The sequence below is a fragment of the Ursus arctos genome, unplaced genomic scaffold (genome assembly GCF_023065955.2).
Source record: "Ursus arctos isolate Adak ecotype North America unplaced genomic scaffold, UrsArc2.0 scaffold_10, whole genome shotgun sequence".
Taxonomy (NCBI): domain Eukaryota; kingdom Metazoa; phylum Chordata; class Mammalia; order Carnivora; family Ursidae; genus Ursus; species Ursus arctos.
In genome coordinates, this window is record NW_026622764.1 from 43,562,629 (window position 1) to 43,578,940 (window position 16,312).

The window sequence follows — 16,312 nt, forward strand, 5'->3', positions numbered from 1 at the left end:
GGATGATGAGTAAAATGAATTCCATTATCCCATCTGAGCAGTTCAAAGCCTTTCCTCAAAAGTAATGACTGGAAATATTTTAGATTTAATTACTGTTACAGGAGCTAAATACTTAGTTTTGAATTGTCTCCCTGACTGAATTACTATGGGAGAAGAGGGCAAAGAGTTTTGCTTCTAACTCATTTCTAACTGTAACTTAAATGCATCAAAGATAGTTTGCTTGGAACTGAGATAATACCATATGTATATATTACTTTCTGATGTTGTGAGAGGAATACAATGTGGAAAATCTAGAGGCATGGAAAGTTAACATGACTTTTAGTCTGCCTTTCAATTATTACATGCCTCAAGAGAGCTTTTATTAAGTAATGGAAACAAAAATTCTTTGGTGAGAGGCTTAAAGCTCCATGCTATCGATTAAAGAAGGAATTATGTTGGAGGCAGTAAGTGTAAAAGACAGAGTTGACATTCCTTCTGTGAAAGTTTTGAGACCTCCTTCCTTTCCTGCTTACTATGACAGAGGGCCACCCCTTTTCTGCATTGTGGGTGTGCCAAGATCCCCGTGGATAGTGTGTAGACATTAATGTAATTGGCCAAGATACTAATCTCTGTTTCTGGGCACGCGTTGATTGCATATCCTTACATTCTTGAAGGTAGATGTTGCCATGTGGCTTGCTTGGGCCACTGACAGTGTAAGGGGAGATGAGGTAGTTTTCTGTGGAAGCATTTATTGCTGGTGTGAGAAACTCCAGTGTTCTTTCCCCAGCACCCAGAATGGCTGTCAAAATGGTGATGTGAAGATTGTGTCAGGGCTCTTTCTGATATCTAATGGACATACCGTCTGAATTAGAAATGATTTGTGTGTGGAGGTGTATGTGTATGCATGGTTAGACTACTGAGATTTTAGGGACTGTTATACGATACTGTATTTTAGGGAGTTTTCCCCTTTAAAGGAACATTGACTTCAAAGCATTATTAACTTAGATAATGTCAAAAGTTCTATTCTCTGTGATCTGAAAGAGAGTTTTTCTTGAAAAGTGTCCATGACTTGCTTTACTGATTCCTAGGCTTAACTCCAAACAGCCTCATTAGGGGTCCTGAAGAAATACCATTTTATTTATTTATTTACCTAAAGATTTTATTTATTCACCTAAAGATTTTATTTATTCATTTGAGAGAGAGAGAGGGAAAGAGAGCGTGCGCGCCCGTGCGCATGAGCAGGGGGAGGGGCAGAGGGAGAGGGACAAGCAGAATCCTGTGGAGCAGCGATCCCTAGGACCCTCAGATCATGACCTGAGCCGAAGTCATATGCTTAACCAACTGAGCCACCCAGGCGCCCCAAGAAGTAGCATTTTTAATAGAATTCTTTTCAGATAGGTCAGCCATGATAAGTTAGCATAAATGTCCATCTCAAAGTTGAATAATTGACTTTGGTATTATTTATATGTGATAGAACATGTGCTAAATGAGATTTTAAATTTAATAATGGCTAATAATTATTGATTACCTTTATAATCTAGTTCTGTATTTGGCCCTTTAATCTTTACTACAACCCTATCACATAAGTAGTAGCATTGACGTTACGGGTGAGTATAGCAGTTCAGTGACTTGACTAAGGTTGCTTACTTTGAAAATGGTCAGTAGCTATAGGTTATACTATTCCTGTTTAGAGATAACAAAATCATATTATACAGAGGATATTGGTTTTTTGTTGTTGTTGTTTTAGCTAGAGAATATATATGCATCCATTTAGTTGTTAAACACGTTTTAAAGTATAAGATCGAGAAGTCCAGAATTTAAACCATGTCATATTATGATGTAATCCATTTCTGGATTCTTCTTGCCCTCTTTGATTGTAGCAAGTGTTATGATTTAAGCTTTAAGAAGCTTTAGCAACCTATAATCTTGACCGTAATTATAGTCTGATTCACAGCTGGTTTTTGTCTCTGAAATTCAGTCTTTTGAGATGCTGAATTGCGAAGAGAGTCTCGTGATAGTGACAAGACTCTCTGTTGTCACTTGGAAATCTGAGATAGTTTCTCTTAGATTTCTCTTAACTGAAGTATTTGATAGAATTTTGGGGAAAGGCTCTAAAATCTACTCCTTTATTCACCTACTTATTCAAGGGTGTGTTAGGCTCTCCCTGTATTTGAGTTCGTAAAGGGTTTGGCAAAGTCCCCGGGCTCAGCATAAAAGGTAGAATTCTAGCCACTCCAGGCTCCAGAGATGCCTTAGGAATTTTACAAGGTTCATATGCTTTACCAGATTTTTGGAGTATTAGAGCTATAAAGGGAGGAACCCTGGAATCTATGAATTAATGTAAAGGTTTAAATATTTATAAGTTCCCTTGAAGAAAACATGTGTGACTGGTTCCAAAATCTGCACACTTTACACTTCTTCACTGAACTCAAAGCTTCCCACTGGGATCTATATAATCACATTTTGAAGGATAAGATGCATGTTAGTAAAAATATTCACTTTAATGGGTCTTTTGGAGGCTTTAAATGAGTATCTCATATTCTCAGTAACTTTTAATTTGTTTTTTAAAGGTCTAGGCTTGTCTTCTGAATTGTGTGTTATGCATTAGGCCATTTTCAACTCTTCTGTCATTTTTTTTACCCTTAGAGCAAATGTTTTCCTAAAGCCTTATTCATAAGGTATAAAAACAACGTAGTTCATTCTTTATAAATATAGGTATTTGATGTGCATGTTATTGTAACTATGTAATAATACCTTAAAGCAGTGGGTGAATTACAAATATGGAAGAAAGTCAAGGAATAAATTATGTCCATTCGCAAAGTAAACTTCTGTTAACCTTTTATCTTTTTTTAAATGTATGTTAACTGTATTCATTACGCTTGTTGTGTTATTTATATTTATTCATATTGTTTATATACTTTAAAAGTGTGTGACATCATAGAAGGTTTTTATCTGCAATTTTTTTTTTTATCTCCAAGACCATCTTGACTTTGGACACCAGTTGCAAGTTTGGGGGTCCCCAAGACCACTCTTAAGTATGATAATTTGTTAGAAGCACTCACAGAAGTCACTGGAAGCTATTTGACTCATGCTTAAACGATACAAATCAAAATCAACCAAGGGAGAGGTACATGGGGCAGAGTCCAGGAGAGTTCTGAGGGTGAAGTTTTGATAACACATTCTTTGAATGCTATACTTTATTCATTCAACATTTGGTTGACTCTTGGGTTGTTTCCCATTTTTGGTGGTGCTAAGGCAGGTTGTGGCAAACCATGGCCCTCAGGCTAAATCTTGCCTTTGCCTATTCGTTGAAATACAATCTATTGGAACTTAGCCGGACATTTGATCATATATTGTCTGTGGCTGCTTCTGTGCTACACGAACAGAGTTGAATAGTTGTGATAGAGACTGTATGGCTTACAAAAGCTAAAATACTTATTATGTGACTCTTAACAGAAACAGGTGACTACTGCTCTAAGTATATACTGCTCTGTATTTGTACCAATGTATTCTGCCACCGTCAATGCTTGAATGTTCCCCCTTTCCAACCTTACCAATGCCGTGTGTTTGACAAGGATCTAGTGTGGTTTAAAAAAAAATTATATTTAGGATTCGTTGAGCCTTTTTATTGTAATGATTTGTGTCTATAATTCTGGAAAATTCTGATTTTTTCCTCTTCAAATAAGGTTTCCTTCAATGTGTTCTTTTTGTGATTGCCTTTTGTAACTCCAAGTAGACATTTTTAAGGTGCCTTTACTCCTATGTCTCTTAACCTAGAATTTTTCCATCTCTTTAAATTTGTGTTTTGGATCGCTTCTTTGCCTGTCTTTGATGTCCTCAGTTTTCTCTTTATCTAATGTCTGATCCATAAATTGAGTTTTTAATGTCAATAGTTTAATACACACACACACGTATATATAGATATATAATATATATACATATATAATATGTATACATATATATATAAATAATTTTTTTTTATTTCCAAGTGTTTTCCTCCCTCAAATCTTGTTTCTTCTTAATAATCTTTTTTTTTTTCCTGGCCATTATTTTGAACTTTCATTTTTTAAAATATTTTCCCAGGATTTCTGTTTTCCTTCCTTTCCAGCCAGCTTGGAAGTGAATTTAGGATTTACACACACACGTGCGCATACACACACGTGCACACACATATGTATGTGTTTTAGATATTTCAAGGGTTTATGTTTTATTCTTGAAGTATAGTTGGTGCACAATGTTATATTAGTTTCAGTTGTACAACATAGTGATTGGAGAGCCCTATACCTTATGCTATGCCAAGGATATTTCTTGATTAAGATAAAAAATATCCTTTTCAGAATGGAGGAGATCAGTATTTCAAGGGTATTTCTCTACATTGCCATAATGGCTGAAGTACATAAAAGTATAATTTTTTTTCCCTAATGACTGTATTATGCTTCAGAGTAATTTTATTCTTTGATCTTTGTATTTAATGTTATAATCTTTTCTATATTTCTGTGTTGTATCCATAGACTAGGTTTCTTGAGTGAAATTTATTGCTTCTTGAAAGGAATTAATACTTTCAAAGATTCCGCTCAATCTTCCTAAATTTGCAGTTCAGGTATATTTTAACGATTTGCTTTTTCAGTTTGCTTACTCCTAAGGTTTAACATATTATTACATATTTTTTTTGTCTTTCTTTTCTTACTTTTTTAATTAAGGTTACACACATTTTGCTCATTTTCTTTCTTAGATCTCAGGCTATTCTAAATGAAGAAAAAAAACGCTTTCAATCTTGAAGCAGGTTTATACCCTCAGCTTCCTTGCTTTTTAATTGTTTTGTGCTTTGATGGTGTTTCCCTTTTATGGTGTCATATCAATCTTTTAACATATTTTCCATCAACTTTTATGCTTAAGATGTTCTCTTACCATAAAGGAGCTAAACTGGCATCTTAAATTTCTTTTAGTATTTGTTTTTGTTAATATTTACATTTAATTCTGCAATCATATACAACTTGTTTTGTACATGATACACAGACTGAGATTTTCTCTTCCCAACAATTACTTATTGATACTTTGAGATCATATAGTTCATATATTTTTGTGCTTTTTAGTGTCTACTATGGAGTTATCCTGTTATAATTCATTAATCTCTGTTGCAATAATATTTATATCGTTTATTCCATCTTGTTGGGATATTAAGAATTATACCCATCTATAATTTCTAGCACCATTATCCCATATTTATGACTATTTGAGTTCAGAAATGTGTCAGTCAAGCTGGTGATGAGAGCACAGATAGTGCCCTTGTTGCTCATCTGTGGATGATCCATGGTGTCCTCAGGTATATGAAATACAGCCATGTTTTCTCAATCTGGTAAAAAATGCTGTCTTTCTATGAAAATGCCTACAGACAACATGACATAAGTTCAGCTTATAAAATAGTGGGCTAGTGGTAGCAAATTCTAAGTATGTTCAAGAAGTGACATCTGTCGCTGAAGAAGAGACATTAATAGTAGAATAAGGGAGGAAACAGCAAAAGCATTAAATCTAATACTGTGAAAATATCCTTATTTACCTCAGTAGCGTTTGAGAAGATCATTGTGTTTTAATATTGGATATATGAGGTATTAGAAAAAAATGTAAATAATGTTGAAATTCTTAGTAATTTTATCCAATCTATATTGGATGCAGTATCCAATCTAATCCATTTGGATAGTTTTCCAAGAAAATTTGTTCTCTAGTTTTGGATATTCAAGCTTTAGTTACATACAGAGGGTATTTCTGGCATATTGTCTATTATATTTTAAAACAGGGAAGTGCTATTATAACTTACAATAGCGTTAATGCACTACTTAACAGTTTTCTTAAAATATTTTTTGTGAACTACTTAGTAGGGCTGGAAGATATTATACAAGCTAATAACACACATGTTTAGACAAATATTACATGTGCATCTTGGAGTTTCATGGTTCTTTTATTACAATGTGATATTTTTATGGAATACTAAAGATATTTCAGGGTTTTTTTTTTTTTTTTTAAATCACATGAAAATTGGCACCATTCCGTGATAGGCTAATAACTAAGTATTAAAAAATCAACCTTGTAACCAGCATAATAATAAAGGACTGTTGCTTAAATAGTAGTTCTAAAGCTTGAGTAGAAAATGTGCTAATGAAAGTTTCCCCTGTAGTAATTACATTTAATGTTTAAAGTCTCTCATTTTATGAATTATTTTTGATTTTTTATATAGTACTACATCTCAAATTCTTTTCTTCCCTTACCTATCGTGAACTTCTCTCTCCTCCTTTTAGCAATCTTCCTGAGCTCTTTTCGGGTGCCATATGAGGAAATCAAAATGATGATATTGGAAGTGGATGAAACACAGTTGGCAGAGTCTATGATTCAGGTAAACAAACTGGCAGAGAGCTTAAATTCCAATATTTCATTGCAGGCTTCTCATTAAATAGAAATCTGTAAGTGAAGCAAAATTCTTAAACCAAATCATTCAACTGGAAAATCATTGCTGCATAATTAGTTTTAGCATAACTCCTACTTTGCCAGGAGATAAAACTCTGCATCACTCTTAACTGCAAACCAAATATAATGCTATCAAAATGATTACATTTCAATTATTTTAAATGACTGTTTCTGAAAGGCAAATTGTTTAATTTTATGTATATGTTTTTGTTTTGGTTACAGTTAAGATTAGTAATATGTTAGTTAAAATTTATTTGTATAATCCTTTTAGAATATGTTTTTCTTAGACTTCTGCTTTATAAAGTCATATTATGATTTGGTATAGAAGATAGGGGGAGTGTTGTCTTTATTTAAAGTTACCTTTATTAACAACGCTTCCTTGAGTCATTTGTGTTCCTGTGAGTACTAGAAATTGTGGGCATGGCATTCTGAATTCATTCAGGAGGCTGCGAGGTTTTTTAAATGGTTTTTACCCACAGTAGTATTTAAGGAATGCTAGTGCGGTGCCAGAGTTACCCGCTGATTCCACCGAAGGCATCAATAATGCAGATCTTGATAGAATGTAAAATCGGCAAATCAACCACAAATTATCTAATGAGAGAAAAATATCTTCTGTTTACTATCGTTCATTCTTATAATGGATATACTTAGAAAAATGATTTTTTTAACAATAAAAAGAAACCAGAGATTATTTGTTAGCGTCAACACATGTTTAAAATTATTTTGGAAGTTTAATCTATCAGTAGGTGGTGTCTTTAGGAGATTTTGGTTTTGCCTCTCCTACCTTGCCTTCCCAGTGTGATTGTGACGTAATCCTGGTAGGAGTTTGTGCTGTGAGTCCCTGAGACTCCCAAACACGTGATCCAGTAACTCTTGAAGCCTTCACTCTCTAGCAATTTCTTTTTACTAGATTTTTGTCTTTTTTTTTTTTTTTAAAGATTTTATTTATTTATTTGACAGAGACAGCCAGCGAGAGAGGGAACACAAGCGGGGGTAGTGGGAGAGGAAGAAGCAGGCTCCCAGCGGAGAAGCCTGACTGGGGCTCGATCCCATAACGCCAGGATCACGCCCTGAGCTGAAGGCAGACGCTTAATGACTGAGCCACCCAGGCGCCCCTAGATTTTTGTCTTTGTTACTGTTGATTGTAAATGTGCCTTGTTGTTGGGTGTAGACTTCAAGTTCCTTAAAGAAAATTTTTCTACTTAATACATGTTTGTATTTTTCCTAATGCATTTGTTGAGTATTTAGAGAGTAGCTTTTAACTTGATTACATGAATGTGCTGGATGGTTCAGGTGGCTCTTGGGTAGAGATGGGGGAAGAATTTGGATTTTTTTAATTCAAGTCCAAAGATCATCCAGTTCCGTAAAATTTCTTAATATATTAGCTTTCTATTGCTGTTGCAACAATTTACCACACCTTCGGTAGCTGAAAATAACACAAATGTATCTGCCTACATTTCTATTGAACGGAAATCCGGCGTGTGTCTTACCATACTAGAGTCAAGGTGTTGGCAGGCTTTCATTCTTTTCTATAGGCTTTAGAACAAAATGCTATTCTTTGCCTTTTCCTGGCTCCTCATGGCTTGCTCACATTCCTTGGCTTGGGACACTTTTCTTCAACTTTGAAGCAATGTTGCCTATCTCTCTTCTTTCTTTCACAATCACATCTCCCTCTCGCTCCATTGTTCTGTCTCCCTCTTCCACTTTTTTTTTTTTTTTAAGGTTTATTTATTTATCTGACAGAGACAGCCAGCGAGAGAGGGAACACAAGCGGAGGGAGAGGGAGAGGAAGAAGCAGGCTCCCAGCGGAGCAGGGAGCCTGATGCGGGGCTCAATCCCAGGACCCTGGGATCACGGCTTGAGCCAAAGGCAGACGCTTAACGACTGAGCCACCCAGGTGCTCCTCCCTCTTCCACTTTTTAGAATCTTTGTGGTTACGTTCAGCAGTGCAGATAATCCAGGAAAATTTTCCTATTTTAAGGTCAGCTGATAACAGCCTTGACTTCCCTTTGCTATGTAACCAAATATTTCTACAGGTTCTTGGGATTAGGTGTGGACATCTTGGGGGATGTAGTTTAGGTCGTCCTTCTGCCTACCACATCTACTAAATATAAAACAAGTTTGAGGAATTTAAAATCTAAAGACTTAGTTTGGACATTTATATATTGATCAAAAAATAAGAATTTCATACTCTTTGTAGTCTTAATTTTAAGAATATGTTCTTAATTGTAAAGTGAAGAACTGCCGATTTTGAACTTGGCACAGAGAAAACATTTCTTGATAGAATCACCGTTTTGGTAAGCTCTGTTCACAGTCATAACTTTATTTTGGCATATCTTATTACTTATTCATATATAACCAGATGCCAGTAGTATTCTGTTTTTGATGTCAGCTCTCTACCTCACTCTTTACCCATTTGCCTTCATTTGTCTTCTATTCATTAATTCATTTAGCAAATATTTTATTACACACACTATGTGCAGGGCATTATGTCAGGCTCAATTAGACATGGATTTTACCTTTTTGGAATTTATAGTTTGGCAAGGGAAACAACATTTATGTAAACATGAAATAAACATGACTGGATCAGGATTGATTGATTGATTGATTTAAAGAAGTAGAGGTTGTGTTAGGGGAGTGCTGTGCCATGGGTGGAGGTGAGGGTTGTGCAGGGTGGGACACAGCATGGATGTGGAAAAGGCCGTAGGGCTGTGAGAGTAATGTAGCAGGGGTCAGTTCTTCTGGCCCTAATAATTCCACGTACCATGAAGGAAGAGCTGGGGGCTGGGGGCTGGGCAACTGAGAAGAGTGTGTAGTTTGATAGGACCTTAGGATTTGTGAAAGGATTTGTGAAAGGATGGTAAATTTGATAAAGGGAGAGACAAAGGAAGTTTGGGCCTGTATTCTTACAAATCATAATCGTTTTATTACTTTACAAAGCAAAACTAATGAAGTGAAAAATTAATAAATTCATGATAAAAGATTAATTATATGTTAACTACAGATATTTAAGGGGATTTGATGGTCATCTAAAAGGATACTGAAGAAATTCAAGGCCTGATGAGTAAATAACTCAAATAATCTAGCTGTCAGCTAGAATTGTTGAAAGAAACATAAATAACCCAATCTTTGGGCCTCAGGCAATTTTAATAAGAGAAATTTCTGTTTCTATGGAAAAATCCTCTATTGCTTTTATTCAGTTGGTAGTATTAATAGTAAATACTTTTTTAGGGATGGTCTTAAATTGCCACTTCTTTTGTTTGTTTTTGGCCAGTCAACCAAGTTTTTGTCCAAAGGTACACAGTGAGTCCAAAACTTGTTCTTTGATCTAACTACTTTGATATATAACATTCTCTAACATTATTTTTAACTAATGACACCTTTGGGGGAGTTTTCCCCCATAAACATATACAGCATGATGTAGGCTTAATTATAACTTGTCCTTGACTTTGGGCTTGTACAGAGTATACTGATGCTATAATCTGGAGTTGTGAGCACCAACCACTCTTTTTCTTAATTTTAATACCAGGACACTAACTTGCTTATAACACTGTTACAGTCAATTATATTTGATACGGAGGATCTGAATAGACTTTGTCCCCAGGATTGTGTAATCATTAAAATTCTAACAGGGAAAGATAATTTGTGTGTTCATTTTGTCTTTCTCCATTGGGAGTGTTTCTGTTGTCTAAATGTGTGGCTTGAGAAAGGCCATGGATAAAAGACAAAGGAGCCAGAATGACCGAGAGCCTGTGGTTTCTGGACTGCAAATGATATAGGCAAAAGGCCATGGGCACTTAAATTCCTAAAGGATCTCTCTATAACCTTTTTATCTGCAAAGTATATCATTCTGTCTCTTCAGTGCCTTTTCAAGTTTCTTTCCCATCAGAAAAGTTAGTCTTTGTTTTAGAGATACTTTAATTTTTATTATTAAAACTGCAATCATGTTCATTAAATCTTGCAAGCACTTTCATTAAAATTCCCTGAATTTCATTTTTTTCTCTTGCCTTTTAGTAGCAATATGATCATTTCTTTTACCCCCTTGAATGAAGTGTTAAAATGTTTGGCTTTGCCTGAAATTTCTGACATTTAATTCCCTAAAGCTGAAATGTAATTGATCACATTTACCCAGGTGAGAAAGCCATTGCTTTGGTGTAGGTTGAGTTTTTCTTTCTCAGTTATATAGTTAATCAAATAAACAGTCAGTAACGTTTGATCTGAATATGTAACTCTGGAGAGAGAAGAGGGAAATTGACTGCTTTCAAGATGCCAAGAATGTAGTCTAAGGCTGAGGACAAGGCTGAGGTTACCTAGAAATAAAACTAAAGATTGACTTTCTCAGTGGTTTCTTTCCCATAGTTTATTAATAAATCTTTCTAGAATTCAGGAAGCACATTTAGTAAAGATATTTTCTTGTTTTAATTTTTAGAACCTAATAAAGCATCTACCTGATCAAGAACAATTGAGTTCATTGTCTCAGTTCAAGAATGACTATAACAACTTATGTGAACCCGAGCAGTTTGCTGTTGTGGTAAGTACTGTCTGTCTTTCAGCGTTGGCTCTCCTGGGCGGGGATTTTTAGACTGTGCCACACAGGAAAGGAACTGTCCGGCCTTTTCACATCACGATTGTTTCACAAACCTTTAATGTCCATCTTGCCTTTTTTTTTTTTTTTTTCAACCTAAGGCTATTTATGGAAAATTATCTTGATTTCAAATATATATTGAAACTATAGCCTTAGAGGAAGTCCGAGGAGTTTAAAAGTATAAACATGATTTTGTGTGTGTGTGCGTGTGTGTGTGCGCGCACACGCGCTCTATTTCATGTCAAAATGTAAGATGAAAACTGCACTCCTGTGGCAGAAGAGTATATCTATGATTTATTCTGGAGCTATGTATTCCAACATATTGCAAGAGTAACTTCAGTTTCTAGTTCTAATCGCTCACCTCCGCTCATCTCCTATTTTAGACTCTGGAATTAGAAATACAGTCTCTTTCTTGGCAAAGAAGATGAAAAATGAATATCTTTTTTAAAAAAAATCTTTGAGACAACTTGATAATCACCTTGTACCAGCCTCCTATTTTATAGAAGTTGGGGTCCGTAGAGGTGAAAATACTTGCCAATGTTATATATTAACTGAGTTGCAACTTAAAATTAGAATTTTATCAAGCTTTCTTTCTTCTCTTCTTTTTTCCTTTCATTAAATTATCATTTTGAAGTTGGTTACATTCAGTCATCATGACAATATTTTAGTGTTTCATTTTAATTTTTAAAAAAAGATTTATTTGAGAGAGAGAGAAAGAGAAACAAGCAGAGGGAGAAGGAGAAAGAGACTTTCCACTGAGCAGGGAGCCTGACATGGGGCTCGATCCCAGGACCTGGGATCATAACCTCAGCCACAGGCAGATGCTTAACTGACTGAGCCACCCAGGCCACCCATTTCTTTTTTATATGTAAGATTACTTTTTTCCCTTTTATCTTCAGTTCTATTACCAACCTCCAGGGATATGATGGAACTGCATATTTTGTAGGTAAATTTTTACAGGGCACATCATCACAGAAAAAATGTAAAACTCTTGCCATGTTTTAGTGATTTTCACAGAAGAATGAGCTCAAACTTGCAGTTATTTTAGGTATATTTAAAATAGCCAGGTTATGCCCTCCTTTGAAAATCTGGAGTTCACATCAAAGAGCCGTGATTTACAAGCGGTGTTATCGTAGGGGTCTGAAAATTAAAACAATTATATTTCCAGGTACTAGTGCTGGAGGTTATAGCTTTGATTTTAAGATGGGCCACTTCCATTTCAGGACATGTCAACTCATACTTGACCTTGAATCTACACATTCCATGCCGGGTCATACCTGATTGCAAATGGAATTTAATGTAGGAAGAGTAATGCTATTGAAAAACATCTGCTATGGACAATATGAATAGTGCTATCATATGTTGATTGTGAATATTCTTAAAGACGTTTTTGTAAGTTCTAGTTTTTGTGGTACTAACATTTTAAGACACAACTGCTTTTGTGAAGAAAGGAGAAAGAAATTTGGGGGGTAAATACAGTATATATGTATTTTGTCAAATAGTAATGTTCGTCAACTTTACCTTCTTCCATTGCAACTTTTCACCATTCCCAGTCTGTCTCCCTCTACTTCTCAGACACCTCCCCCCACCAAAAAAAGAGGGAGGAACCTGCTTAAAGTTCTAAACAATGCTTGAGAATTACCAAAAAATATGATGGACAAATTCATAGAACAGTGTAGAATGCCTGAAGTTTTTTTTCTTTTAGGTTAAAAGCTCAATATTAAGTTTCTTCAAAGAGTGGTATATTTGCAATTTATCAAGATTATATAAGTAAGTTTTTTTTTTTTTTTAGGAAGCTGATTATAATTATCATGTATATTTCTATGATTGCCATTATGCTGTTTCATTTTTAAAGTAATAGACTTATGTTGGTACAGCCACTTTGGAAAACAGCGTGGAGGTCCCTTAAAAAGTTAAAAATAGAGCTACCCTGTGATCCAGCAATTGCACTACTGGGTATTTACCACAAAGATACAGACGTAGTGAAGAGAAGGGCCATATGCACCCCAATGTTCATAGCAGCATTGTCCACGATAGCTGAATTGTGGAAGGAGCCGAGATGCCCTTCAGCAGATGACTGGATTAAGAGGATGTGGTCCATATATACAATGGAATATTACTCAGCCATCAAAAGAATGATTACCCAACATTTACAGCAACATGGATGGGACTGGAGGAGATTATGCTAAGTGAAATAAGTCAAGCAGAGAACGACAATTATCATATGGTTTCACTCATTTATGGAACATAAGAAATAGCAGGAAGATCAGTAGGAGAAGGAAGGGAAGAATGAAGGGAGGGTAAACAGAAAGGGGAATGAACCATGAGAGACTGTGGACTCTGGGAAACAAACTGAGGGCTTCAGAGGGGAGGGGCGTGGGGGATTGGAATAGGCCAGTGATGGGTATTAAGGAGGGCACATATTGCATGGAGCACTGGGTGTTATACCCAAATAATGAATCATGGAACACTACATCAAAAACTAATGATGTACTGTATGGTGACTGACATAACATAATAAAAATTGTTAAGAAAAAATAATAGACTTAATTATGTTGTATCGAAGATGGGCTATTACCTTGAGGTAAGCTAACCTGCAGATTCCTACATGACTTTGATCTTGTAGAAAAACATTTACTCATTGACTAAACTTAGATTTAAAGTACTAATTATTTCTACCTAAAAACCATCAATGTATCACAGACAAGGAATAGGTAAGGGTTAGGATAGCTTTCGTACCCGCCAAAAGGCCAACACTTGCCTTTTCATTTTCACCCAAGAGAGACTTAATTTTAGCTTTGTGTCATCTTCAGGTTCTGTGTCCTGATAGCGATTTCTATATTGTTTTCATTTTAACAAAAATCAGTTAAGGGTACTCAGCCAGTTAAGTGTCTGACCCTTGATTATGATCTCAGGGACATGAGATCGAGTCCCACGCTGGGTTCCGCACTGGGCGTGGAGCCTGCTTAAGATTCTCTTTTCACTCTCTCCTTCCTCTTGCTCTCTGTAACTTAAAAAAAAAAAAAAAGGAATCAGTTAAAACTCTACCATTATATTATTTGCCAGTTTAACTTTTCTTTCATCCAGTTACATAAATTTACTAATTTGATTCATGTGAATTACAGATTTCTCAGAAAGTTGTGTTCTATTTCAATGAACATCAAAATTTGATATGATAAAGTCACCATAGTTGTTTGCATTATGTAATCAACCTTAATTCCACTAAAGAATTATGTAAAACAATAAACAAAAAGCAGCTCCACCAGGATATTGGCATTTGTTTACATTATTTTCTCTTTCATAGAAAGGTACTGTGCGAAAGTAACACATTCAAAATGCTAGTAACTAATGTCAATTGAAGACCAATTAGAATATATAAGATATAACATACAAATTAGAAATATGTTTTACTTTTGGCATGTATTACTTAGATACAACTTTTTAGGACTCTATGTCCTGTAGAGAGTATGGTATACAAATAGGCTACTGAGAAATACCATGCCAATATATATTAAATTGTATATCCCTGAAGCTTTCTTTTTTTTATATTTTTATTTTTTAAATTTATATTTGATTAATTAACATTAATGTATTATTGGCTTCAGAGGTAGAGGTCAGTGATTCATCAGTCTTCTTTTTTTTTTTTTTTAAGATTTTATTTATTTTATTTATTTATTCATTCGACAGAGATAGAGACAGCCAGTGAGAGAGGGAACACAAGCAGGGGGAGTGGGAGAGGAAGAAGCAGGCTCATAGCGGAGGAGCCTGATGTGGGGCTCGATCCCATAACGCCGGGATCACGCCCTGAGCCGAAGGCAGACGCTTAACCGCTGTGCCACCCAGGCGCCCCTCATCAGTCTTCTATAACACCCAGTGCTCATTACATCACGTGCCCTCCTTAATGTCCATCACCCAGTTACCCCATCCCCCCACCCCTCCCCTCTAGCAACCCTCAGTTTGTTTCCTATGATTAAGAGTCTCTTATGGTTTGTCTCCCTCTCTGATTTCGTCTTGTTTTGTGTTTCTCCTATGGTCTTCTTGTTTTATTTCTTAAATTCCACATATGAGTGAGATCATATAATAGTCTTTCTCTGAGTGGCTTTGATATGTCTGTATTCACTCCAGGTTTTCTATAATATAGTATTTCATATGCACTTTATTTCTCCCTTAAAACTGGAAGCAAGAATTTTTAATGCAGATACTACCACTATTCAAAAAAAGTTTTTAATGCATGAATACTAGATACAGGTACTTTTATGCTATGAAGGGTATAGCCTCTCATCTGTTACTTTTAATAAGTCAGAGTCTTGAGGTACCTTCCTGAACTAATTCTCTTCGCAATCTTTACGACTGGGACATTGGCCAGTTTGAGCAGGACAGTTGCTAGGCTTTCTGAAGCTGGTCCTGTCTGTGCTGTCTAGTCTAGTTGTGATGGTGACATTTGTGGTGGTTGGCGGTCTGGTACCTTTCGGAACGGATCCTCTTCCGGTGCTATAAATTCATCGTCTAATAGTTTAACGATACCATTAAGTTGTTTTTGTAGCTGAGTAGAGTACACTTATATGTCCTATGTTTTCTGGGAGATTTTGACATATGAAAAATAATATCCCATCAAAAATCTGAAAAAGTTGTCATTTAATACTGAGAGACTAAAGGTTCTAGTCAAATGGTATTTTAAAGGAGTGCTCTGGGAGCTGGTCTATCTCTGTATCTTTTTGTGTGACTTGAATGAGACCATTTGGTTGCTGATTTTATTTGTTGTTTTAGGTTCTGGGCAGAGGACATTGAATTCTGACTGACGTGCTTAATTTGAAATATTCTTTTCCCTGGACAGTTCAGGACTCTTTTTGTTGTTGAGAAATCGGTTTATATTTGGTATGCCCTCTCTTCATGCTTTATTCAACTTAATTTTGTATCAGTAAGTGAAGAAGTGAAAATATACCTGCCTCTTTTCTTGGATTCCTTCCTTCCCTCTTCACCTCTAACACCTCCTCACTTATTCTCCAAAAATGTTGCCTACTTACCAAAGGTTGGCTCCCATTGAGTAGAACCTGATTTTAGTTGTATGACTATTTTTTTATATTTGCAGTTTCTTTGATCAGTAAACCATTAGATAAAATCTCTGTTCTCACAGTATCATGGCTTAACTGTGGGAGAAATAAGATACGTGAATATTCAGTGGGATCAGAAGATGAGCTGAAGTTTGGAAAAATGCCTAAAAATTTGCATTTGAAACTTGGTGCAGTAGATTTTCTTTGATTAAAAATTCTAGGTTTTTGAGTATTTGTC

At 35.5% G+C, this 16,312-nt stretch overlaps 1 protein-coding gene across 3 annotated transcripts in view; it reads left to right on the top strand.

Annotated features, from left to right (window-relative positions):
• The window catches only part of DIAPH3 (diaphanous related formin 3), a 474,831-nt gene that overhangs the window by 214,307 nt on the left and 244,212 nt on the right, over positions 1 to 16,312 (top strand). For all 3 annotated transcript variants that reach the window (XR_008957915.1, XR_008957918.1, XM_057308188.1), the window contains 2 exons: positions 6,273 to 6,367; positions 10,868 to 10,969. Coding sequence is in view for 1 of the 3 variants with exons in the window: in XM_057308188.1 (XP_057164171.1) it covers positions 6,273 to 6,367; positions 10,868 to 10,969 (197 nt within the window). In the remaining 2 variants the exon portion in view is untranslated. The remainder of the gene's footprint in view (positions 1 to 6,272; positions 6,368 to 10,867; positions 10,970 to 16,312) is intronic.